The sequence below is a fragment of the Lipotes vexillifer genome, unplaced genomic scaffold, assembly GCF_000442215.2.
Source record: "Lipotes vexillifer unplaced genomic scaffold, Lipotes_vexillifer_v1.1 scaffold493, whole genome shotgun sequence".
In the NCBI taxonomy this organism is placed as follows: Eukaryota; Metazoa; Chordata; class Mammalia; order Artiodactyla; family Lipotidae; genus Lipotes; species Lipotes vexillifer.
In genome coordinates this window covers 119746-144990 of record NW_006786277.1, presented here as the reverse complement: position 1 = coordinate 144990, position 25245 = coordinate 119746, and the positions used below count along the sequence as shown (strand labels likewise).

Below are 25245 nucleotides of genomic sequence, written 5' to 3'. Positions count from 1 at the left end.
TGAGAGTCTCTCGATCCATCCGCCTCACTACAAATAACTCAATTTCATTTCTTTTTATTCCCCGAAGGAGTTTTACGACAAGGTACTATGGATGAGATATGCCACCCTACTTGAATCAGAGTATATTAAGCCCCATAATAAGCATGAGTTGTCTCCAACTCCACATGGTGGTGTCGCCTTGCACCTCACAGCCTGCTCTACCCCACAGCCTCACGACACACATGTCAATCTTCTTCCTAGGACAAAATCCAGGGCTCAACTCAGGCACAAGTAATAAAGTATATTGTTTTCATCAATGTACTGCATTTCTAACCCATAACGTGAGTTCGCCTTCTCTTTTCCTCTCTTCATTTTCATAATGTAATACACAATTAAAACTATTATCTCCACTCTAGAAATTATGTTTCTTCACTTGGCTTGGAATCTACTACCCTACTTAGTAAAACACAGGTGTTCTGGAAAATTAGAAAACCAAGACATTCTGGTATGTCTAAGTAGAGAACAACAATATAAATGGGCCAAATATTTGGCATAAAATATGAAGACTATGTCTAAATACTAAGTTATTCACAGTATTAATTTGACTCTTCTGTCATTACCATAGTGCTTTTTTCTTTCTGAGCAGACTATAGAGTGGTACATGCATATGATGTTCCATGGTATTCAAAATTGTTGCCTTTTGTTTGCAAACTTAGGGAAAATGAGGTGAATCCGATTCTCATTTAGTTGGCTTTGTTCAATGTAAAACAGAAGTACTCAATTTCTCTTTGATGATTAGAATAATGGCTAAGCTCACCGAGGCTAGAAATATGGATAGTAATTTGAATATTCATAATCCATGACTCGATAAAAGGAAAAGAATTAGCTATATCAAAAATATATATAAATATCATAAAAAGAGTAGTATTTGAAACCCAGTGAACATGTAACAAAACTATTTTGAAAAAAAAAAAAAAACTCTTGTGTTTACCATTTTCATGCTATATACCCTGTTAAGTGGCTGGCTGCAAAAGAACCCCTTTAATGATCAGGATCGATATGGTATTCTTTAAGCCACCATTCATTTTAACCATAAAATTATGTGTATTTAAATAAATCGAGAGTCAGTAACTTTTATGTTACAAGGAAAATATGACATCCTATAGCTAAATATTTTGAATACCTAACTTCTGCTTATTTTACCTTAATTACAACATTATGCTTTGACATTAAATGGAAAACATAATCTGATTTATAAAAAAACATTACAAAATTAGTACTTTCAGGACACATATTTATTTTCCAATTAATTTCAGTGATCTTACAGGCGGAATAGTATCTTGATCTATTACATTCAACAACACCAAAAAGTCTACAACTCTGGTGTCAATATCAATAATTACTAAAAAATCGAGCAAGCAATTTACAACTATATGCAGTTAAGGAAATTAGATCCAAAAGGCATGTAACAGCAATAACAATAAAATAGTATTTGTGTTAAGACATAAATAGCCAACATAAATTTAGTACCTCAGGCATTTTTCTAATTTATACAAATTTTGGAAATTGAGGAGCACATTGGCCAGTCCACCAACGATCATGAAAGAGAAAATATATAAATGTGCCTATTTTGCTAATAGTATATGTTCAGCACTTTAGCTTGACATTGTGTGGTACAGTTATCCCTTCCAAACATTAGACGTCAATACTACATATGCCTCAAGCTCTTTTACAGATGAATGGTCTGATGAAGAGGCCCTCATTTCAGAAACTAAGGTCATTAATGTTTATCTTCACTTGTAACATTTCAGAAGACTTGCTGAACCTAAAGCGAGCCCAATCTCAGACTGCTGGATGAACAGCGACACCTAGTGGTCATTTTACCCCTAAACAAATATCGTAAAAGTATAAACTCAAGGGTATCCATGAAACAAGTGAAATTGCCACAAATGCATCACCTTTAATAGCAACACAAGCCTATTTCCAATGAAACTGTATCTGAAAATCATAAATACTTTTAGTAGATTTTCTCTTGATCAGTAATAATACAAATTTAATGAAAAGCCAGCATTGGACTTCGAATCTTTATTCTTAATCAACAACCCTTATATAGGTAAATATCCTCCTTTGTAGAGTTTTGTAAAAATCCAATTTCAGTTTCTTCATGTCTGAGTTCTTGCTCATAAAAGGATGACATAAAGAACTCTGAAACACTCTGACCTACTGAATAGTCAGTTTTGTGGCTCTTTCATGAATACATGGTTTGGAACGTCCCAGAAACAAATTCAGACACTCTATACAACAATGCACTGAGGTTCAAAATCAAGACATTATAAAAGCTGCCACTCTGTTCATTATTATTGGATTGAGTTTACACTGGAGATGTTATGAATTTTTTGGAAACAGAGAGTATCCAGTTCAACAATATTTTCTAACACAACTGATTCATGAATTATAGAATCATTTTACCATCAAAAAGTCACTGTTTAGTAGGTATGACTGTTTCCTGTTAATGAAAAAGTTGGTAGGTACATTCTTTGGCCATCTTCACAGCCCATCTGAGGCAGTCCAAGCAAGCTTCTGCTGTTCGCTGGAACCTTAGCTCACCATTCCCCATACATACTTCCCGTCACACCTAACACTGCTCCCCACACCTTTCTGGCCAACTCCAGAGAAACTCTACCTTCCTGTCACCAGGAAAGATTCCTCCTGAGCACAAACTGTATCTTGCAGTTCCATTATTGTTCATGGGACACACAGGGTTTTCCCCTTCCAGGTGGACTGAGGCGCCCCCTACAGTGCCCAGACATACATGAAGGAATATAGGTGGAATCACTATCTATCGACTTATTTCATCTCCCCTAAATTAATTGCCGAGGATCAAGACTAGATTTTCTCCTTCCCTGTAACCTTTTAAGGCTTTGTTGATGACAATAAATAGATGCAAGGTTTAGACAACAGTTTTTGCATTAACACACCAGCCTCCCTAAATGCAGAATGAGCCTATTTGACACCCCCAGATCAACAAAATACCCACTCCTCAGCCACATGCCATGCTAGCAGTTACCTGGGACATTCACCTAAATGCCACCTGTGGGCACAAAAGGGCTGGAGAGGCCAAGACTCCCAGTGACTGTTCACAACAGTCCACAGGAGTGATATCTCACAGGCACCTTCGAATTGGGGAACCATGAGGAAATTTAAGAGTTTCATGTGAATGCTAGTCAGACATGTTCCACTAGGCATCTCATGCCCAAGTAGGTAATCAGTTAATTTTAATAAATTAGTGACTGTGATTTATGTGCATTTAAAATTAACACTAAGGTCAGATTAGGTGCTATAAGTGTAAAGCCCAGGGTTTTCTCCAGCCAACTCCCCACAGTAACTCCCCAGTCCTCTTTTTCCAAGGTCCTCAGTTACAGGAGGATGCATGGGCTGTAGCCACAAGTAGTCAAATATAATGTTTACTAAGGGGACAGGCAGCCATGAGTGGCATCGGAGGCACCTGGAAGTTGCATTCTATTATCATTATATAGACTTCATTCTCCCTTTTCCCCCTTCTTTGTCCCTTTGCCTCCCTTATTTCTGCCTCAAGCTAACAGTGAGAGAAGGAAGCACTGCTGTGCCCTGCTGCTATCTGAACTCCTGTGTTGAGTAACAAAGATGATTTCTGAATTCCAGGAGAAAATACTGCTAACTGTTCAACACTCAACACACCCAGATAGTCTCAGATGAAGAGCTACGGGTAATCATAGGTTATTACTACTGTCTGCTCATAATAATAAACTTCTCCCCCAAAACAACCCAGAACTTGAACTGACATTTTGAGCGAAAGGTCTATTCTCTACCTGTCAGCATTCACATATCTTGACTTTGCACATGTTTTAAGGATGAATTTAGTTCAGGTTTGCAAATAAGTCCTCTCAAAGTTACCAGCCCACAAAACCATCTTCATTGCCTCCTCTCCCTGCATAAACGAGCCAAAGAGTAAAGTAAATTATGCTTTTTACTAGCTGCCCAGGGTCATTCTTCACTGGGCCTGGAAGAGTGGAGGAGGGTCTAGTTGAATGGCTAGATGAGTTGCCGCCACCAGATCCCCACAAGCCTAGAAATAATTTGGTCTGGGTCTGAGCACTAATATCATGCTGCCAAGTCTCTTTCTGAAAAGCATAAAAGCAAAATATCCCATTCCTGCAAGAAAACCAACCACAAGGATGGTGCCAAGAACTTTTGGGGCCCTTTTCTTGGCCACCCGGAATGCGGTTGGCAACACCGCAGAGATTAATATATTGTTGACATGTCCTAAAACCTTGTTAAATGTTTTTCTCTTCAAGACACGCTCGTAATACGTTTCCAAGTTCGGTCGCTTTCCATTTCCCCAGTTTCTCCTTGCAAACCCCAGGAACTTCAGTCGATGCAGTGTAACAGCAAGCGAGATGTCAGCCAAGGTGAAGGATTCCCCGCAGAGCCATGGCTGGCGGCCCTCTTCTAATTAGAGAAAGGGACATGGAGGATAAGGGGCAAGCACTGTACAAACAGACTTTGGTTGGTATCTTTGGTCTTAGTCTTGATGGCAAAGGTGAGTGTAGCAAAAGATGAAGGCCATGGTACATTTTCTTGACAATACTCAGCAAGTAATTCTATGCTTTACAAAAAAAAAAAAGTCCATGCAAATGTATCCCAAGCTAAGGGAGACTTGCTTGACATCTGTCAGGCACCTGGGTCCCTAGGTGCCACTGGAGCCACTTGAGCTCAAAGCCTGTCTATCATTTTGAGGAGTTGAGAGCCTCCAAGCCAAAGGAGTTAACAGATATTTCCTTCTGGGTTAAGAAAATGACAGGTGGACTTTAGGAAAATCCATATGTCATTCAGTAGTTGCCGCTTTTAGTTACTTATTTAGAAAGTCCCTATTGTGAAGCAAGTTTCAGGTAAAATGGTCTTTAACTTTGTTGTCAATCAGAATAGGGCAAATGGTCCATATGTCTGCACCTGGGCTTCATCGTGAAGCCAGGTTCACAGGTGCAGCGGGTGGATGCTCACCAGCCAGCCTGCACATACGCACAGGCTGGCTCCCATGTTATACTTTACTTCAATTTGCAGTCTTTCTCCCTCTGCCTAAGCAAAAAACTAGAGGGAGCGTTCAAGCAGGTACTCAGATTATTCAAACAAACTAACTACTTGAATTAAAATTTGTGAAACAGGCCAGGTAGGAATCTACGAAGCATAACTTAAATTGTGCAGAAAAATTCTTCACCAGTCATATTTCACATAGATGCAGAGTTACAATTAGACACCTGGGCTTTGCTGAATTTGACACCTAGTATTGATGCTATCATAATTTAAACTGCCCATGAGTACTAACAATTAAAAACAGATTACAGAATGTTTTTGGTGAAACCTAAGAATGTTCCCATAAATACTCCTGATGTCCAGAAAAAGAGAAACAGGACACAAATGAGAACCTACCTGGGGTTTCTTCATTTCTTCTTTGCAACTCAGTTTCAACCTGATCCAAGACTTTCTCCAATTCATCAAGAATTTTCTTCAAATATTTGACATTGTCGTGGTCAAGGAGCTTTGACTAATTAACAAAAATAACTTATAGGTTATTTATGCCTGTAAAAATAATCAGCGTAGAGCAGAGCAGGTACAAACTCTTACAGAGTCGGAGCCTGTTTATTCTCGACAATGAGAAGAAATAGAATAACTTTGTCAAAGCAAAAGCAAACCTGACAGAAAATGCCCTGGCTGTGAAAATATCCCAGGGGTCAGACCCACTGTTCACTGGCAACTCCTGTGGAACCAAATGATCAGAGAAAGCAAAGAATATGAGGGGCACAAAGAGACTCCTCTCGTGCCCAACTCCAGAACGGAACGTCGGCAGCCTTCAACAAATGAATAACTGAGGGCTCAGAGATGCGAGAGGAATCTGAATGCAGTGAGTTAAAGAGCAGGTAGAGGGCTTCCCTGGTGGCGCAGTGGTTGAGAGTCCGCCTGCTGATGCAGGGGACACGGGTTCGTGCCCCAGTCTGGGAAGATCCCACATGCTGCGGAGTGGCTGGGCCCGTGAGCCATGGCTGCTGAGCCTAAAAAAAAAAAAAAAAAAAGAGCAGGTAGAGAGTAAGGAGTGCTGTGTGTGCAGGCGTTTCTCTTGAGAAGCTCACTTATTTAGCTCGTGTAGGATAAAGGAGGCTGGGAAGTAGAGGCAGGATTGGGAGTGCTGACGTTTGCTAGATTTTCAACATTGGAGAAGCTTTACACAGTTTGTTGGAGGAAAGAATTAGCAGAAAGAGAAAGGCTGACTCTAACTGATGAAGCAAAGACCTGCTCCTCAGGAGGCAGACACATCAAAATGGATTAACTCAAAATGGATTTAAGACTTGAAAGTAAGACCCGAAACCATAAAACTCCTAGAAGAAAACACAGGCGGTAAGCTCACTGACTTGGTCTTGGCAATGATTTTTTTAATCTGACACCAGAAGCAAAAGCAACAAAAGCAAAAATAAACAAGTGTGACTACATTAAACTAAAAAGCTTCTTTCTGCACAGTAAAGGAACCCATCGACAAAATGAAAAGGCAACCTACTAAGTGGGAGCAAATACTTAAAAATCATATATCTGACAAGGGGCTAATATTCAAAATCTATAAAGAACCCATATAACTCAATAGCAAACAAACAATCCAATTTAAAAATGGGCAGAAGATCTGGATAGACATTTTTCCAAAGAAGACATACAGTGGCCAATAGGTATATGAAAAGATGCTCAACATTGTAAGTCGTCAGGGAAAACAAATCAAAACCACAATAAGATATCACCTCACCCCTGTTAGAATGGCTATTATCAAAAAGTCAAGAAATCACAAGTGTTGACAAGGATGTGGAGAATGGGGAACACTTGTGTTCTGTTGGTGGGGATGTAAATTGGTGCAAGCCACCATGGAAAATAGTACGGAGGTTCCTCAAAAAATTAAAAATAGAACTAACATATAATCCAGCAATTCTACTTCTGGGTATTTCGCCAAAGAAAAACAAAAACACTAACTCGAAAGATATCTGCACTCCTATGTTCATTGCAGTATTATTTACAATAGCCAAAACATGGAAACAACCTAAGTGTTCATCAATAGATGAAGGGATTAAAAAATTGTGATTTGTATATATAGAATGGAATATTTTTCAGCTATTAAAAGACTGACATTTTGCCATTTGCAACAATGTGGATGGACCTTGAGGGCATTACGTTAAGTGAAATAAGTCAAGGAGAGAAAGACAAATCCCATATGATCTCTCTTATTGGTGGAATCTAAAAACAAACAAACAAATAACCAAGCTCATAGATGCAGAGAACAGACTGGTGGTTGCCAGAGGCAGGGGGGTGAGGGGTTGGAGAAATGGGTGAAGGGGATCAAAAGGTACAAAGGAAAGAAACTGAAAGGCATGTGGGGTATATATATTAAAAAATAAAAATAAAAAACTAGCTTGTAGCTTTATTGGTATAAAAAAGTCATAGATAGAGGTCTATCTGCCTCAAAGTGGAAAAATACCTGAAATGACAGATTCCTACAATATTTTATTAACTTGCTTTTACATTTTATAAGTTTCCTTGGCAACCAGCATGAGCAATGACTGCTTTTTAAGCAATTGTCATTAGGTCTGAATATCAAATCTAATAAAGAAAAATTCTTTCTAAAAGCAGAGCACAAGCCGAAGGTAACATGTGTTGTGGTGACTTGCGATATTTAATAGAATATGTTCTAAAAACTAGTGATACCATACAAAAAGTAGAACATTTAATACAAAGAGCGGATGTCAATTGAGGACAGCCCGGTTTACTTACCTGAAGTCGCTTCTGTTTTGCAATGTACGCCTCTTGTAAATCTGGGTTTTCTTCGGCAAGTTTTTTCAGTTCAGACTCTGTGTTACCGATTTGGCCTGATAACAAAATCATTTTTGAAACAGAACATTATTTCCTCCCTTCCATAAAAGAAACAAAGAAAAGCAGGGAAACTCAGTGGTAAGAGCATAAGCCCTGGGGCTCATGCCCTTCCTCTGCCTCAGACTCCCCCTCTATGTGCCTCAGTTTCCTCACTTTTAAAATGGAGCTATCCGGTGCTTTGTGACCACTTAGAGGGGTAGGAGAGGAAGGGTAGGAGGGAGATGCAAGAAGGAGGAGATATGGAGATATATGTGTATGTATAGGTGACTCACTTTGTTATATAGTGGAAACTAACTAACTAACTAAAGTAATTATACTCCAATAAAGCTGTTAAAAAAAAAAACACTACAGACAAAGTCTACATAAATAAATACTGCACTCTGTTAAAAAAAAAAGTTTAATGCATCAGACCCCCTATGCACACACGTTGTCTCTCTCTCTCTGTCTCTCTCTCTCTCTCTCACACACACACACACACACACACACACACACACAAACACACACACACTAGAACAACCGGTTGTTCTCTTCTTCCTAGTGACTCTCTACTCTTTTTCTTAAGATCCTCTCTCACTTGTAACATTCTGACTTTCCTGAACTATAAGGGTGACCTTTCAGCTATTATATTACTAAGAAGAATGAAACAGGAAAAGAAGAAAACTAAACACCCCCCTTGATCCTTTCATTATCCTCTTAAAAGGGGGTTTCTACCTCTACATTGTTCCTCTGCATCAAAGGACCCTGCCGCTTATCTCAGTAGGTGGGAGCTGCTAGAGAGAAAGACCGGTAGAACCTTGTCATGGCAAAGCCCATTAACAATTCCCAGGAAATAAAAATAGAATCTGGGTAAATAAATAAATAAATAATAAAATAAAATGGACCTCTCAGAGTATCTGCCGCACAGGCTGAGAATGAAATGGGAGGCACCGTGGAAAAGCACTGAACACAAAGCCCAGCACATCATAAGTGCTTGAACAGGGTAGTTCTACCTTTCAGTACCTTCCAAGTTTTCTGTAATAAATTTCTATGGAAAGGGAAGGGAAAAGCCTTATTTAGAGGAATATTTACTCTAGGGAAATATAGTCAGAATACTTGTTTCAAATCATATAATGAGTATTTCTGAGGAGAAGGCAGAGGAACAAGAGGAAGGTGAGAAGCTGGAAGAGGGAGGAGAAAAATGCAGGGAGGGGGAGCAGGGCAGGGATGGCAAGAGGCGAGGAGTGAGGAGGACGGGGTCGAAAAGAAAGTAAAATAGCGTCAGTAAGAGAACTGTAAAGGCCAGGTATGATGCGACAGAAAGAACGCGCTTTCTGGAATTGAAGCTCTGGGTGTGAGTGTTCCTGGTCAAAACCCCCAGTCTGATCACAGCCCCTTCCCTTCCCAATCCCTTGGGCCATGGAGCACACCTCCTCACCTTAATTAGTTGTTTGTATCTTTGTATCCCATGCGCTGACCCTTCCCTATCCTCAGGGCAGGAGGAAGGAGAGAGCTGGAGGTCACAGGGCAACCTCAGTGAATCTCCGATCACTAAACTCAGAGGAAGAGTAATGGCTACACAGCCTGTAGCCCAGCTCTTCACATAATGAAACAAAAATTAAGGACCAGAAATGTGAACTCAGTCACCCATAACTCCCAGCAGATCCCAGCTTTCCTTATTTCCTAGTCCATTTGTCCATGAGAACATGTTATGTTCTCTACTTTTCCACAGGCCGCTCTTGGGAGTTTTATTTAAGCTTGGCCCCCAAGGCCAAGAGCTGAAAAATCAGATCCTGTAGACAATAAATGTCTGGCTGAACAGCTGAAACACAGATTCATCTGACTGGATCGATATATAACGTGCACGTCCATGAAGCAAACTCAACAACCCTGCCCCCAAGTCTTGCTGAGGTGTGCTAGATCTCAAAAATGAATTAAAAGAAACAAGACAGAATTCCAGGTCTTTAAGATCTTTACATACTGCGAATCCTTGTTGTTGCATAAGCTGGGATCATGGAGTCCACAGTTAGCTCAGGATGTAAAATGCAGCCGTGTGTATAGGCATCCATGGGCAAGGAGTCAAGTAGTTCTCGATAATGTTGTACCCGTGGGTAATACATGCTTCCTTTATCAGGCATTAACCTGGGTGTTTTTTCTAAAATACACACACAAACACATACACAAACATTGAAGGAAAAGTTACAAACAAGATGTTACATCCAAAAGCAAGAAACAAAAAACTCCAGCCCCTCAACATTAACATTTTCAGTATTATATGAAGGGATTTAAAGGATATCATCTCTCCAGCCCAGACATTCAAAATTTGAATTGGACTGAGATACCAGACCAGATTCCCAAACCACCATCACACTTCTCCACCTTGCAAATCACTACTCTCAAGGTCTAGTTTTTTATGCCAACTCCTCTGCGGAAATTTCCCCAGCCTTCCACAATTACCAACATCTGACTAAGTCAAGTGCCTTCCTCTGTACATGCAAAATACTCTGTACATACTCCATTATAGCCCTTATCACCTTAATTAGTTGTTTGTATCTTTTTGCCCCATAAACCCCTTCAGGGCAAGAAACGTATGATCCGGAGTCTAGCATAGTGTCTCATACATTTTAGGCCCTTGGTAAATGTTGGTTAAGTGAATGAAGGCTCATTATGGAAAGATGATCAGGGACCACACCTTCCCAGGTTCCAGTTAATACCAAGAGTGATCCCATTGATGCTATGCGAATGGGAATTGATCATCTTCATGGAATTCACCAGCAATTTCTAATATTTTATCTCTGGAAAGTGAGCTCTACATAAATCTTCATTTGCTGGTTAAACTCTAAACTATAGACTCCTTAAGGGCAGGGACCATGTATTGTTCTTTGTTGAATCCCAGTGCCCAATATAATGTTTGGCTCATAGTAGGTGTTGAATAAATTTCAATTAATGAATTAATATATTCCCAAATTGCTAGTTATTACAGAATATTTGAGCTGAGGAAGCTCTGTAGCAATTAATGAGGACACTGAGATATATAGGCTGAGACATTCTCCCAAGATCCCACAGCTAATTAGAGGCAGACCAAGAACCAAAGTCATTAACTCCTAATGCAGTGCTCTGTTTTATTACATCATTGTAACACCTTCAAAGGGTTTACTTCTCAGAAACTATTCAAGAAGAATAAACATGAACCATGTGATCCAAAGGTCAGGGCTAAGTCCCTACAGAATCTATTCCCACTTCTGACTCTCAAACTTCCCCTAAAAAAAAAATGCCAACAAGCTTATTAATCTAACAGGTGAAAAGAATGACCTCAACTCTATTCATTTATTTTTTGCTCATTCACTTATTCATTTAGTTTGAGTTATGTATTTAATTTGGAATCCTTTTGAGCATCGCACACTCATTCATAAGCATTGACAATTCAGAGTTGGTTGGAGAGTAAGATTTCAGGCAAGATCTCATAATGCCAGACCAAGTAGTACAAGATTTTAAGCCAACAGGCTATTTCTGACTCTCTAAGAAAAAAGAATATGGATTACTCCTCAAACCAGTGGGCAAATATCTAATTCCCTGCTGGGAGTCCAATTCTGACGTCTGCATTAGAATGACCAAGAATGAAGTGTCAGCTACATTCTGCTCGTCAACCGTGAACTTGCCCAACTAGAGCACACTTCCTTGCTGACTTTTCAGGATCTCAGAATATCACCAGGATCCCAACCAATGCATGGTAAACATTCCCATGAGGATAACAGACTGGAGGCCTTCTAAGGTCCTTGAAATTCTAAAGAGTTCTTAACCTTTTGTGTGCCACTGACCTCTTCTCAAAATAATGTTCTTAAATGCATAAAATACAAGACATAGGATTGCAAAGGAAATTGATTATATTAAAATAAACTATCAAAGTAATTTTAAATTATAAAATACTAATATGGGTGTCTTTTTATTAAGACACTAACAAAAGCTAGCAGCAGGTCTAATAACTACCATAATTTCAAAGTAGTGATGGGCATAAGTGATATTTTAAGATATCTGCAATAACTTGATATTCTATGAACACATCACAGTCACATGAACATATGAACAAAGTCACAGGCACTCCTGATATTGCTTTGGATTATGCCTACATTGGAAATGAAAGGAAATGATAAATTTCTGTTTGAAATTAGTGAAAAATAAAGATGTAATTTTTTCCCCTCTAAGATATCAAATGTCCTGAATTCTATTCACAGACCACTAGGGGTAAAAGTTCTCAAAGTATGGTCTAAAAACCCCTGGGCTTCCTGAAGACACTCTCAGGGGGTCTACAAGTCAAAGCTATTTTTATAGTAATACTAAGATGTTAATTGCTTTTTCACTCTTATTCTCTCTTGAGTGTACGACGGTATTTTCCAGAGCCTATACAACATGTGATAACTCCATCACTCTGGCATTAATGGAATGTGGGGTTGTATATTCTTGTATTTTAAACTATTCTCAATTTTAATTTCTAGTTTGATAGATATTGATAGATAGAACACATAAACAAAAGCTCTCAAATGTCCTCATTAACTTTTAAGACAAAGGGGCCTTGAAACCAAAATGTTTAAGAACCACTGTTCTGGGGGGGGGGGGTCCAAGAACCACAGGTTAATAACCATAAATGATACGGCATTTTAAAATGCCTCTCAAGTGGTTAAATTTATAGCTACTGGCTCTGGCTGCTTTCTTGTGCCAGGCCGGGGGTTTGTCTTCAGAAAAGCATACGACTTCCTTCCTGGGAAAGAGAATAAAAGCAGGAAAAACAACATCCAATTGCTTTCTGGCGAAGGTCCATCTGGCAAAGTCTGAATCCAAAGATTTTAATGCACGAAAGTAATCTACTCAGTGCTCCATTACTATATAACTATCTCCTAAAACATTTTGTCAGGCAGAGCATCAGATACCCACTGAACCCATGTTATTTTCCAAGCTCACTTTCTCTCTTCAAGGACACCCTGTCCAGTATCACACATCCAATGTGCCACCAGCACACAAAAGTGTCCATTGCCTCTGGAAAGAGAGTTTTTCAAAAGACAACTGGGAATTTCCTTTGAATTATACAGAAAATCTTCCCTCTCATTCTCTTTTTATTTTCCAGTCCTTCCATAAAGCATTTTTGTTACGATACTAAAAAAAGAAAGTCTTTTCTTGGTATTCTACCTCAATCAGGAGTGAGAAAGCAATAGAAGGGATACAGGGTTTGAGAAACAGGCAATAAGAATAATTCTGGGAACTCTTCATTGGGGTGGAAGGTTGCAGTAGTGGAAGCCAGGATTAGTGACTAAGCTGGAAGAATAAATAAGTACATTGGCATTAAGACCTGACGTTGTAGAACTGAGTAGAGACAAAGGTAGGTCTTGTACTGCACCTAAATTTAGGCAGCAAATTAGAAACAGGCAGATGGACATAAAGCAGAAAGTTGTGATAAACAACAAAGAGAAAACAAAAGAACAAAATTCTAAATCAGAAAGAAACAATAAAAGCATTCTGTAACCATTTAATGGGGACCAACAGCTCCATATATTCTCAAGTCCCTGTACTGTTGGGTAGAATAACAATGGCCCTGAGCCATTAAAAAAATTACATTCAGTTTCCCCAAGAGCAAAAACTAAAAAGAATCTAGGGGCTTTAAAGGCATATGTTTTAATTATTTTCCTAAATTGGCTGCTTTGATTTCCTACACTCCCCAGTGATGGCAGATAAAGGAGGCATTATTATGACTGTTTTCTAGAAAGACACCCCCTAGGTCTATTTGAATAACTGACAGGTCTTCCTTCAATGAGAATAGATTAGGCTTCATTTCTATCTCTATCCCTTTGCCGATTTTTTATTTTACTTAGATCACTTAGTGATGACATTGGTACGTAAGATAATATGCAGCATGTAGCTGAACAAAATTGTACCCTTCAACTAGTCATACACCAGGCTATTAAAAATATAATAATGGTAAACAATTAAATTATGACCTGAAGCAAAAGATATGGTTACAAACTGACTACAATTCAAGGCTGTCATAACTTCAGAGCTAGGAAGATCAAATCTAAACACAGATGAGAAAAAACACGATGTCAAATTACACAAGTTCATTATACACACCCAGAATTTTCTGAGACACAGCCAAATTTGTAGCAAAGTAGTCAATACATTTTATACCTTAAATGTTTAACTACTTTTTTTATTTTTTTTTATTTTTTTTTTTGCGGTATGCGGGCCTCTCACTGTTGTGGCCTCTCCCATTGCGGAGCATAGGCTCCGGACACGCAGGCTCAGCGGCCATGGCTCATGCGCCCAGCCGCTCTGCGGCACGTGGGATCTTCCCAGACCGGGGCACGAACCCATGTCCTCTGCATCGGCAGGCGGACTCTCAACCACTGCGCCACCAGGGAAGCCCTAACTACTTTTTTTATTAATTAATTTTTTTTTTTTTTTTTGCTGTGTTGGGTCTTCGTTTCTGTGCGAGGGCATTCTCTAGTTGTGGCGAGCGGGGGCCACTCTTCATCGCGGGGCGCGGGCCTCTCACTATCGCGGCCTCTCTTGTTGCGGAGCACAGGCTCCAGACGCGCAGGCTCAGTAGTTGTGGCTCACGGGCTAGTTGCTCTGGGGCATGTGGGATCCTCCCAGACCAGGGCTCGAACCCGTGTCCCCTGCATTAGCAGGCAGATTCTCAACCACTGCGCCACCAGGGAAGCCCCGAAATGTTTAACTACTTTTTAATTGGTAGTATATTTAAAACTTTTATAGGAACACTCATAATTGGGGGGCAAAAATTCCTTGATCAGATAGTTTGTTCCAATTATTGTGTACACATAACATAGAACCAGGACTTCTGTAATTTTAACATCCCGTCCTGTTCCCTAAAATTGAACAAATCAGAGAAGGGGTTTTTTTTTTAATTACTTTTTTAAACCACTTTTATTGGCATAATCATGAGCTTTAAAGACTCATTTTCTTTTCCTTACCATATACCATATTTTCTCTGCACTCAGTTACAATCCTTTGTGCTAACCTGCAATTTCAGTAGATGTGCGAAAAAGTGTATAATGTTATTCAACTATATATAAGACCCTTTTAGTAACAGATATAAAATTATTTATTCTATGCCCTTAACAATAATTGAAAATTCCTTACATAAATAACTATATTTTTAATATAACAGTAATTTCAGAATGAATATTATCTTTAAAATCTGAGTTGATTTTCAATATATATTAATAAAACTATATTTATAAAATAAATGTATATTGCCTAATCAGACTTAGTATGTGATACTTTAATATATACCAGAATAGTTGGATTATTTCCAAACCAAATTCTTTTCCTAAGAATACTTAAAATGATATATCTAGACATAAGACATGGAACATAGTCTTCAGAGAACTGTTATAAAATATATTAAATTACCAAAATTCAGTATTCACCATATGACATCCTTGATTCCAGGTGACCACTGATTGGCAGCAATAAACAGTATGTATTCTAGTATTTTGTAGTAATTTCATGTTCTCTTTTGTTTTTTACTTCTAAAACTCTGAATTTAATTGGGATGCCAGATTCCTAGCAATTTACATTTTTACTTTTCCAGATAATCTGGAGATTACATGCTCACTTTTTTTTATTATTTAGTGGCCAAGTTACAGTTCACTAAAAGAGATCATGATACACCAAAAGGATGTAAATATGTAAATACTGATTATACAGAAAGGTTGAGAAAGGTGTACAGGTCAGCAAGCCATCACTTTTAGTACAATCCTCAGTTGATAGACTAATAAAGGATAGCAAATAAGAGCAAAGGAGATGTCAGTTGACTACACTCTGCTCTTTAGATGAATGGATACACTTAATTAAAGTCTCTTATATAACCATGGGCAACTATACACCTTATGAAGTCCATTCACTCATTATCATTCTAATTTGTCACCTTTCCTCAAAGTTCCATCCATAATTGGTCAAAATGCTGCATGTTCCAACCAGTTCAAATATAGCAGGTCACAATTTGCCATGTTCTAGACAGAATCTATACTTTTGAAACAACTTGAAATCACACTAGTCTTTTATTTCAATGTTGGATTTTGTTGGTAACTTATTAGCAGGCCAGGTCTCCCATCCTTCATTAATGCAGCTGATTTTTTAAAACAAAATTCATATACTACTTTTAGCCTTGTTAAACTTTATCTTAGTTATTGTTCCATTTTATTGTTCCATGAGAAGCATTTCATAAACTAGTCATCATTTTAACTGTCACAGCTTACACATCCACAAGTATAATAGTGTTTCTTCGATGTCTTTATTCAAATCATTTATGGAATTGTTAGACTCAGTCAGAGAATAGAAGCCTAAAAGAACACCAGTAGAGATCCCTGTCCAGGCTGATATCTGTTTTCAACAACTTATTCATTTTAATCATTCAAAAGTATTTATTGGGCTTCCCTGGTGGCGCAGTGGCTGAGAGTCCACCTGCCGATGCAGGGGACACGGGTTCGTGCCCCGGTCCGGGAAGATCCCACACGCCGCGGAGCGGCTGGGCCCGTGAGCCATGGCCGCTGGGCCTGCGCGTCCGGAGCCTGTGCTCCACAATGGGAGAGGCCACAACAGTGAGAGGCCCCCCGACCGCCAAAAAAAAAAAAAAATTTTTTTAAGCTCCCATTAAAGAACAGTCACCATACCAGGCACTGGGAATACAGTTGTTAATGAAACAGGCACTGTCTCTGACCTCGCGGTGCTTATAAGTGGTCTACAAGTAATTGAAATAATTAAAGTGTGATAAAATTATCATAGGATAAGTGAAATGAGAGAATATAGCTAAACAAGTAACATGGTATAAGAAATTCATAAATGAATATTCTTCATTTTGGTGGTTTATTCATCGGAAAATGTGCATTACTTCATCTAGCCATATATGCTCCTTCATTCCACAGGGGTATCATATGACTTAATCTCAAATGCTCTGCTTAAATCAACATACACTGTATCTAGAACTATGCCCAACACCTAATAGATTCACTTTTTAAAGTGTTAAAGACATTCTCCAGTAATGTAAAACTTAAGCTGTTTCCTTTTCATCGATATACTCAAAAAATATATACTTTAAAAATTTTTGACGACAACACATTCTAGAACTCTGCCACACTTAAAGACAGTAATTTATAGCACTGCTTAAAGCTTAAGCAATTATTTAATGCACAGTAATTTGTAGTAGTGCTTCTCAAACTTTTTTTTTTTTTTTTTTTTTTGCGGTATGTGGGCCTCTCACTGTTGTGGCCTCTCCCGTTGCGGAGCACAGGCTACGGACGCGCAGGTCCAGCGGCCATGGCTCATGGGCCCAGCCGCTCCGTGGCATGTGGGATCTTTCCGCAGCATGTGGGATCTTCCCGGACCAGGGCACGAACCCGTGTCCCCTGCATCGGCAGGCGGACTCTCAACCACTGCGCCACCAGTGAAGCCCGCAAACTTTTATGTATATATGAATCACTTGGGAATCTTGTTAAAATGCAGATTCTGATTCAAGAGACTTGCAGTAGAGTCTAGAATTCTGCATTTCTAACAAGCTCCAAGGTGATACCAATGCAGCTGGTCCATGGAATACGTGTTAAGTAGCAAGGATTAGAATTCAGCCTCCCCTCTCGTTAACAATTGGGATAACCTTTGTCTCTCTCTTGTCTGGCCCTTTTCCTAATCTCCATGAGTTCTTAATGATAAATACAAATTATCTCAATGATCATTGTGATAATGCTTACATGTGTGTTTTTTATTTTAACACTTTGACACAAACTTCATCTGAAGACTAGACGCCTGCATTTATATAACTGTTTTCTTACTGTCTTCATAGCTACCATGGGTTTCAGTTCCCTTAATCTTAATCTTCCTTTACCCTTTCCAGTTGAATGACTACTCTCCTTGGGAAATGGGAGTGAAATAAGAGTTGATTGGACTTGCTTTATCTCTGCAACTGATAAAACTATATCACCTAATCCAAGAGGACAAACTGAAAAGTCAAGTCACCAAAGATATGCAACCAGTTTGCGACAGTTTCAGATTAAGAGCTAGAATTCTTGATTGCCTACTTATTCTATTGGTACAACCAGAGTTAAAGTCCTTAGTTTCCATATTTTCCTCTTAATGTTTAGCCCACCGTACCTTCTCCTCTGATTCAATAAATAGTAGTAAGAAAAGGTCAGTATTCACCTTGAGTAGGACTCTGAATGCATTTCAGTTTTGCTATTTCTTTCAAAGAAAAAGAAAAAGCCTAAAGAAAATTTGACGAAGCCTAATAATCATTAACATTACTATACTGTAAAGTAATACTGTATATTACTGAATATCTTACAGGAGAGATAATGTCACGAAGAGGAGGAAAATGGTAGTAATAGTAGTTCAAGGGATGCTAACAAAAGATTTAAACATGATTTTCATTTGCTATATCCTTTTAAAGTTTTTGATGATTTAAAGTAGAACTCTTATGCAATTATTTTGTCTTATTCACATTATTATAATCACGTCTCCCAAGAAATACAAATTATTATTCAACAGACTTGTCCATTTCCAAAAAGCTCAAGATTGAGAAAAATTGTCTTAAATCAATTAGCCCCCATTTTCTGTGCAGTCCCCAGCATTTAGACTTAAAGGAATAGCAAGTAATGATGGATGGAAAAGCAGTTTAGATCAGTGGTCACCTCCAATCAAAATCTTACGGAACTAAACACTTGGGTTAAGAATAAGGGAAGCCCACTGCTAATCTAATTCCCTGAGGTAAACTCCCCCCAGCCCCCCTTTAGGTCCTATACCTATCTTTCTTCTAAGTACCGCAGACTTTTTGGGGCCTTATAATTTCCTTTCTCAGCTTCCAGTAATTTGGGGTTATATTCTGGTTTTACCTTTGCACAATTAACATCAACATAACCGGTGGCAGATGAAGAGTAACTGGATCTCGTCGTGCAACTTCTTTTTCAGAAGAGTACTTAGCTGATAGCTAAGAGCCCTCTGTTCTGCTCTCAGTTCTGTCGGTGATCAGCTGTGTAATCCTGGGCAAATACTGAGGCTACAGTTTACCTCAAAGGCTTGTTATTAGGAAGAAGCAAGACAATGTGTGAGTGGCAATGACTATGAGAGATGGTCCGTGTAATAGGAAGGTTTGGATTTGAAAGGCTTGCGTTCCAGCCCTAATCCGCCATAAAATAGCTATGTTACCTTAGGCAACCCCTCTGTTTCTCTTCCCTCCTGTACAAAAAGGGAATAATTAGTCTACCATGCCTATCTCAGGTTGGTTATTTTTGAAGACCGACTAGAACAGAAATTATAAAATGTCTGACACAAAACAGGCTGTCAATAAATGATTGCTACTTAAAATCACTGTACAAATTTGAGCCCTATAATTCCTCACAAAAGATATAAAATTCAAACCCTACAGATGTAACAAGGGCAAAGATCTCCAAGTATACCAACATTCTAATCTCCCTTTGCCTAAGATTTATTCCTCTTTTTCCCTCCTATTGTTTTTAAGGTAGAACCATTTAGTAGACTAAATGAAACTGATTTTCATACTGTTCATTTAAAATCAATATTATGAATGTGACTTCAAGGCTAATAAATCACCACCACAAACCATACACCTGCAGGGTTTTTTGCAAGTGAATTTAAAAGGAAAGTTCCAACATTAAAATTGGTAGTTTACGTGAAATCTTTTCAATGGAGTTACAATGGCTTATACAAAATTTATGCTATTGACCCATTTTATATTTGTGTGCTTATGGAAATGGAAAAGGTTGTTGGCACTAAACCACCATCATGAAACCAAAAAGAGGGGAGGAAGGGAGGAAATAGGAAGGAGGGAAGGAAGGAAGGGGGAAAGGAAGGGAGGGAAGGAAGGAAGACATTTTTGTGTTGAAAGTAAATCCAAGAAATCACAAATAGCCTTAACATTACCATCCAGGAAAGTCTGTTCAAGATAATCAATGATCTGAGTGGCCTCACAAATAATGTTTTCCCCGTGGATAAGGACAGGCACTTCTCCAGTTGAGTTCAAACGCATAAACCAGGGCTCATTGTGCTCACTCAGGGGCAGACTTACATCATGTTCCTCGCACTTCAATGCCTTTTCAGCAATTACCAAGCGCACCTGGAAGAGTTCACACTGGTTACCACAACGCGTGGAGGCTTTTAATTAAATGACATCCCTGGATACCACCAAGCAGCTCTTTTGTGCTTCCCTGAGTTATTAATATTTTCAACATTCTTTTCAACTATTCCTGTTCCTGGAATTAACAAGTGAGATATATTCTAGCGTCTTCCTCTTATAAGTGAGAAAAGATAATTAAGTAATGAAAAGGATTCTGGCTATATTCAGAATCACTACTACTTTCTCGGTGTCCTAAACCTTACGATGTGTCCTCCCCATAATAAGGACCTGAAACAGATAGGCTAGGCCTGTTGAAGAGAGTGAATGCGACCAAGAGTAAAAGAAGGAACCCTAGGCGATGTGGTTGCAGGAAGGCGCTTCCCTCTGCCTCGCTCTCCACGGCCCCGGAGACAAGACCTCCCGCCCAAATACCGAAAGCGATGCTTTTTTGTTGCATTTCACGACTGGTAGTGCCTTTGCACCTCAGACTGATGCTCCCTGCTCCCCTACAAGGCGCACCCCGACCCCTCAGGGAGCGCCCGCCGGGGTTAGGGCGTCTGAGGCCTGTTTCTAAGTGGGCCGGCTTACGCGGGCAACACCCAGAGGGAGCTGTCCCGGTGCTGAAACCTGATCCGCACCCCACTACTTGATTATGATGTGGCTTCATGTGGGTTTTTGTGTGTGTGTTTATCATGCTTGGTGTTTGAGTTCTTGAACGTGTGGGCTAATAGTTTTTTTTTTGTTGTTTTGTTTTTTTTCTTGCGTTATGCGGGCCTCTCACTGTTGTGGCCTCTCCCATTTGCGGAGCACAGGCTCCGGACGCGCAGGCCCAGCGGCCATGGCTCACGGGCCCAGCCGCTCCGCGGCATGTGGGATCCTCCCGAAACGGGGCACGAACCCGCGTCTCCTGCATCGGCAGGCGAACTCTCAAGCACTGCGCCACCAGGGAAGCCCGGCCTTTACCTTTTGAGAGCTGAAAGAATGCGTCCAGTGGTACAGAATGAGCTTAACCTCCGCGTCCGACTTGCCTTCCGCCATCAAGGGCGCTCCCCCTCTCTGCTCGTCCTGCCTCCGGGCCATTTCGGGGACGCGCGAGCGCGGGAGGGCCTCGCCTGTCCGCCCTTTACTTCTCCCAGCCACAGAGCCCTGCAAACCGCCCTTAGCTTTGCCAGGATGCCACTCGATGCTCCGGGAAAGATGAGTACGCGCAGATGAACGAACAGGCCGCTGGGAAGTGTAGTTTCGTGGGCGAGAAAGCTGCAGGGGGGAGTCTGCGCACAGAAGTCACCTGGGAGGTGCAGTTGGACGTTTTTTAGGGAAAGCGATCTCAAATATGAGTCCCTGATTATTTAAGATGAGTAATGGAAAATGTTGATTGCAAATTATTCATCGGTTTTGTAGATGGAGTAGAGGTTGCTCAGGCATAAAAGCATCAATTTCCCAAGATACTTAGGGGTCCTCTTGGAGAGTCTGTGCCTTTGGTGGAAGGGAAGTTCCCGGTTTACAGACAAAACAACAGGATAAAGATTTATGAGTTTTCATTAAAAGATGCTATTATGCGGTCATGTAATAACAACAATAAAAATAATAATAAATCTCATAAGCAATGGCGAATTAAAACAGCCTAGTTAAACACAGAAAATATTTTGCCCGTTTTTAATTTTTTAAACTTATTTTATTGCAATATAATAAAATATTTATATTATAAATATTAAAACAAGTATAGTTGACTTACAATGTTGTGTTAGTTTCAGGTGTACAGCAAAGTGATTCAGTTTTATATATATATATATATATATATATATATATATATATATATGTATTGTTTTTCATATTCTTTTCCATTATGGTTTATTACAGGATACTGAATATAGTTCCCTGTGCTATACAGTAGGACCTTGCTGTTTATCCATTCTATATATAATAGTTTGCATCTGCTAATTAAACACAGAATTTTTAGAGCAGAACTACTTGGGTTCATTTCCTAGTTTTTCAATTTTCACAATTTTTGAAGTAGAGATAATTCTATTTCCCCCCATAAGGTTTTTGTGAGAAATAAATAACTAAATACAATGTTAAGCACTCAAAACAGCCTAGCATGTTGTAGACACCCCATATTATGTACAAGTTCAGTTGCCTTATAAACATTCTCTTTATAATCATGGCCAAAATCATAATTTTATGCTAATCTAGTTGTTACTATTCACCTCTCAAAATTTAACGTAATAGTAAATTAGCAAAATTTCTCTTTCAGTAAATATGTACTAATATAACCATGAAATGAATGCTTGTATAATTCATCCAGCAAATGTTTATTGAGTACCTACTGTGTTCCAAGCATTGTACTGGGCCCTGGTAATACAAAGTTGTATAAGACCTGATACCTGGCACCCAAGATATAAGTCTGGTGGCAGAGACAACAAAATAAACAGACAACCGCAGTGGAGATGAGAACTCTCAGTATTAGAGTAAACACAGGTACTAAGCGAAAAGAGTGGTAGGCATCCAACTCAGGTCAAAAAGGGCCCCCAAGAAGAGACAAAAATCTCATGAGGTCCTTCCTGCCTTTTACAACACTTTGTTGCTCTCTCTAATTCTTGTATAATTTTTAAAGATTTTTATAGTGTCTCTTTATACCCTTAAGTTAATTCAAATGCTACAGCAGAAGCGATCCTTACCAAATTTGCTTTTTATCAGTTCACTCTTCCGAATAGAAGAGGAAAAAGCAAAATTGTGACATCAATCAGAATGGGGTTTAAATTCTAGCTCCACCCTTAACCTGACCTCTCCTGAGCCTTCACTTCATCATGTGCAACATATAGGCATATAAAAATATATGACTGACATGGGCATTCGGTGAGGGACTGTGTATAAAGCACTTAGCACATTGCCTGAAAAACAGCAGTTGATGAAAGTATATGTGGAAAAGCCCCTCCGTGACTTTAACAGGACATCATATCACACTTGCTGCTCTCTCTTTAGGCCTCAGAATGTTTACAACTACTGTATAATCCTCCTCTCCCATTCCTCTTCACAAGAAGTTCATTTTTAATTCTCTAACTTCAGATTCCAATGTATACTATCCATTCCCTTTCCTTAATGTGCTCGATCACCTCAATATCTGAATAAACCCAATATTCTTGTTAGGTCCTCTGTCACTTGCTGCTGAAACAGTCCTGACAATAAAGCCCGGGTCTATCAAACACTGAGCACTTTCTCCATCACATATTCCCAGCAGCCAAGCCATATAGGAACCAATGAATTGACTGATTACTGTATTGGTGTTTAACATTAGGTATTCATATATGTCCTTGGAAGTACAAATGCATACAGAGCTTCTGAAAGGAAAATTATCAAATATGCATCAATAACCTTGAAAGTGGGCACAACTTCTATTAACTCCTCTCTTTGCAATTTAACTAAGGAAATAACTGCAGCAAATTCTGGTCCTAAATATCTATTTTCCCCTTCTTCAGTGGTGATAGAAATTCTAGCCAAGCACATGGCTGCTGAGAAGAAAAACTGCATTTCCCAGGCTCCATTGTAGATAAATGTGGCATGTGACTATTTTCTAACAAATGGGATGTAATGGACATGCCAAAGGGCAAATTCTGGGAATCTTCCTGAAGGAGGAGGCAGTCGGTCTTGTGCCTCTTCTTCATCCCATCCTCCATCCTGCTACCAGGAGGCTGGATGCTGACTTGCATTATGACGAATGGGGCCACACCCCAGGGATAGCGAGCCCTGAGCTGTCCTTGGGACACTGGGAAGCAGAACCACCACATGAACCTCAGTCTGCAAACCTGCAAACTTCTACCTGAAAAAGAGATAAAGCATCTTGTTTAAGCCACTGTTATTTGGTACTTTTCGGGTGCTATTATCTTAACCTATCCTCCCTAATACATCAACCTTGTAAAATATAGGTGGCCTTTATTTCTTTAGACTTCTATATTCTGTAATTTTTCTATAATGAATATGTGCCGCTTTTACCTCTTAAATATTTGAACATTAAAAGAATGTTATTAAATAGATGAGATAAGGAAACACGTTGGTGTTTTGTTTTGTTTTGAAATCACGATAGGGATAAAAATAGAACTGCTACATCTACTTCGATTGATCCATAATCTCTGTTATTTTCCACCCTCATAAAAGCCACTCTTATGTGATATAAAAGCCTTATTATCCATTCACATGTTTATTCAGAGCTTCTACTAAATTTCGTGTGTATTCTGTAGTGATGTGTCTTTGTACATCAGTCACATTAGATTGCAGGCTCCAGGACAACAGGAGCCAGATCCAGGTCAATTTATTTCTTCAGTATGCTTTTGTTGAGCTCTACCTGTCCCAGGAACAGTGCTAGATGCAGAACATAGGGAGTTAAAAGTCACAGTCACTGGGAACTCAAGTGTGGAGGTAGAAAAATGAGATTTCAACACAGTGTGGTAATTGCTTTGTTATGTAAGAGATTATGACGGGATTATAGAGAAAGGCACCTAACACAGATAGGCTTCCCAGAAGAGGTGATGATCTTAACCCTAACTGGTACCGTACTAGAGCAATTACCAATCTACCCACTGCTGCCACTGGCTCATACTGCCTCGAGAGTGCTGATTGTTAAATTTGCAGAAATTTTGCAAGCTGGATATTCAACACAGCCATTATTAAAAATTAAATTAAATTGCATTTAAGAAATTATTTTTTAAATAAAGCTAGCAAATACTCAAAACATCACTTTCAAATTATTTTGCTATGTTTACCATTATCTATACTCTTGAGTTTATTTTTGTCTATTATATTTGTATGATGGAAATCATATATAGGGGTGGGTGCATCTCTCCCTATCTACCTGTTCAGTGATATCATGTTAGTAGCTTAAAATTGGCTCTGGCAGTATTTACACTACAGAAATTGACAAATGCATCTACCGTGTGTTTTGGGTTTTTTTCCAGAGAGTTGGTTGTTAAATATTTACCAGCACACCATTGAATGTATGTACGTTATTTGGTATTCAAAAAATTGTCTTGGGCTTCCCTGGTGGCGCGGTGGTTGAGAGTCCACCTGCCGATGCGGGGGACACGGGTTCGTGCCCCGGTCCAGAAGGATCCCATATGCCGCGGAGCGGCTGGGCCCGTGAGCCATGGCCGCTGAGTCTGCGCGTCCGGAGCCTGTGCTCCGCAACGGGAGAGGCCACAACAGTGAGAGGCATGTTTCTAAGTGCT

At 39.4% G+C, this 25245-nt stretch overlaps 1 protein-coding gene across 1 annotated transcript; it reads right to left on the bottom strand.

Annotated features, from left to right (window-relative positions):
- Positions 1–1277: 1277 nt before the first annotated feature.
- Positions 1278–21170, bottom strand: GDAP1 (ganglioside induced differentiation associated protein 1). Its single transcript, XM_007458440.1, has 6 exons — positions 20990–21170; positions 19834–20026; positions 9875–10048; positions 7819–7913; positions 5446–5560; positions 1278–4467 (listed from the first exon to the last, which is right to left on the bottom strand). Exons 1-6 carry the CDS (start codon positions 21104–21106, stop codon positions 4085–4087), a joined length of 1077 nt encoding a protein of 358 aa, XP_007458502.1. The 5' UTR covers positions 21107–21170; the 3' UTR covers positions 1278–4084.
- Between the last annotated feature and the right edge of the window lie 4075 nt (positions 21171–25245).

What these genes read in the sequence shown, in the direction of transcription:
- GDAP1 (XM_007458440.1), bottom strand. Translation starts at nt 21,106, where the DNA reads ATGGCCCGGAGGCAGGACGAGCAGAGAGGGGGAGCGCCCTTGATGGCG. An exon ending in TGCAACAACAAGGATTCGCA is followed by an intron (nt 7,914 to 9,874) that starts GTATGTAAAGAT and finishes TTTTGTTATCAG; the next exon opens with GCCAAATCGGTAACACAGAG. An exon ending in AAGAAATGAAGAAACCCCAG is followed by an intron (nt 4,468 to 5,445) that starts GTAGGTTCTCAT and finishes TTCTCTAATTAG; the next exon opens with AAGAGGGCCGCCAGCCATGG.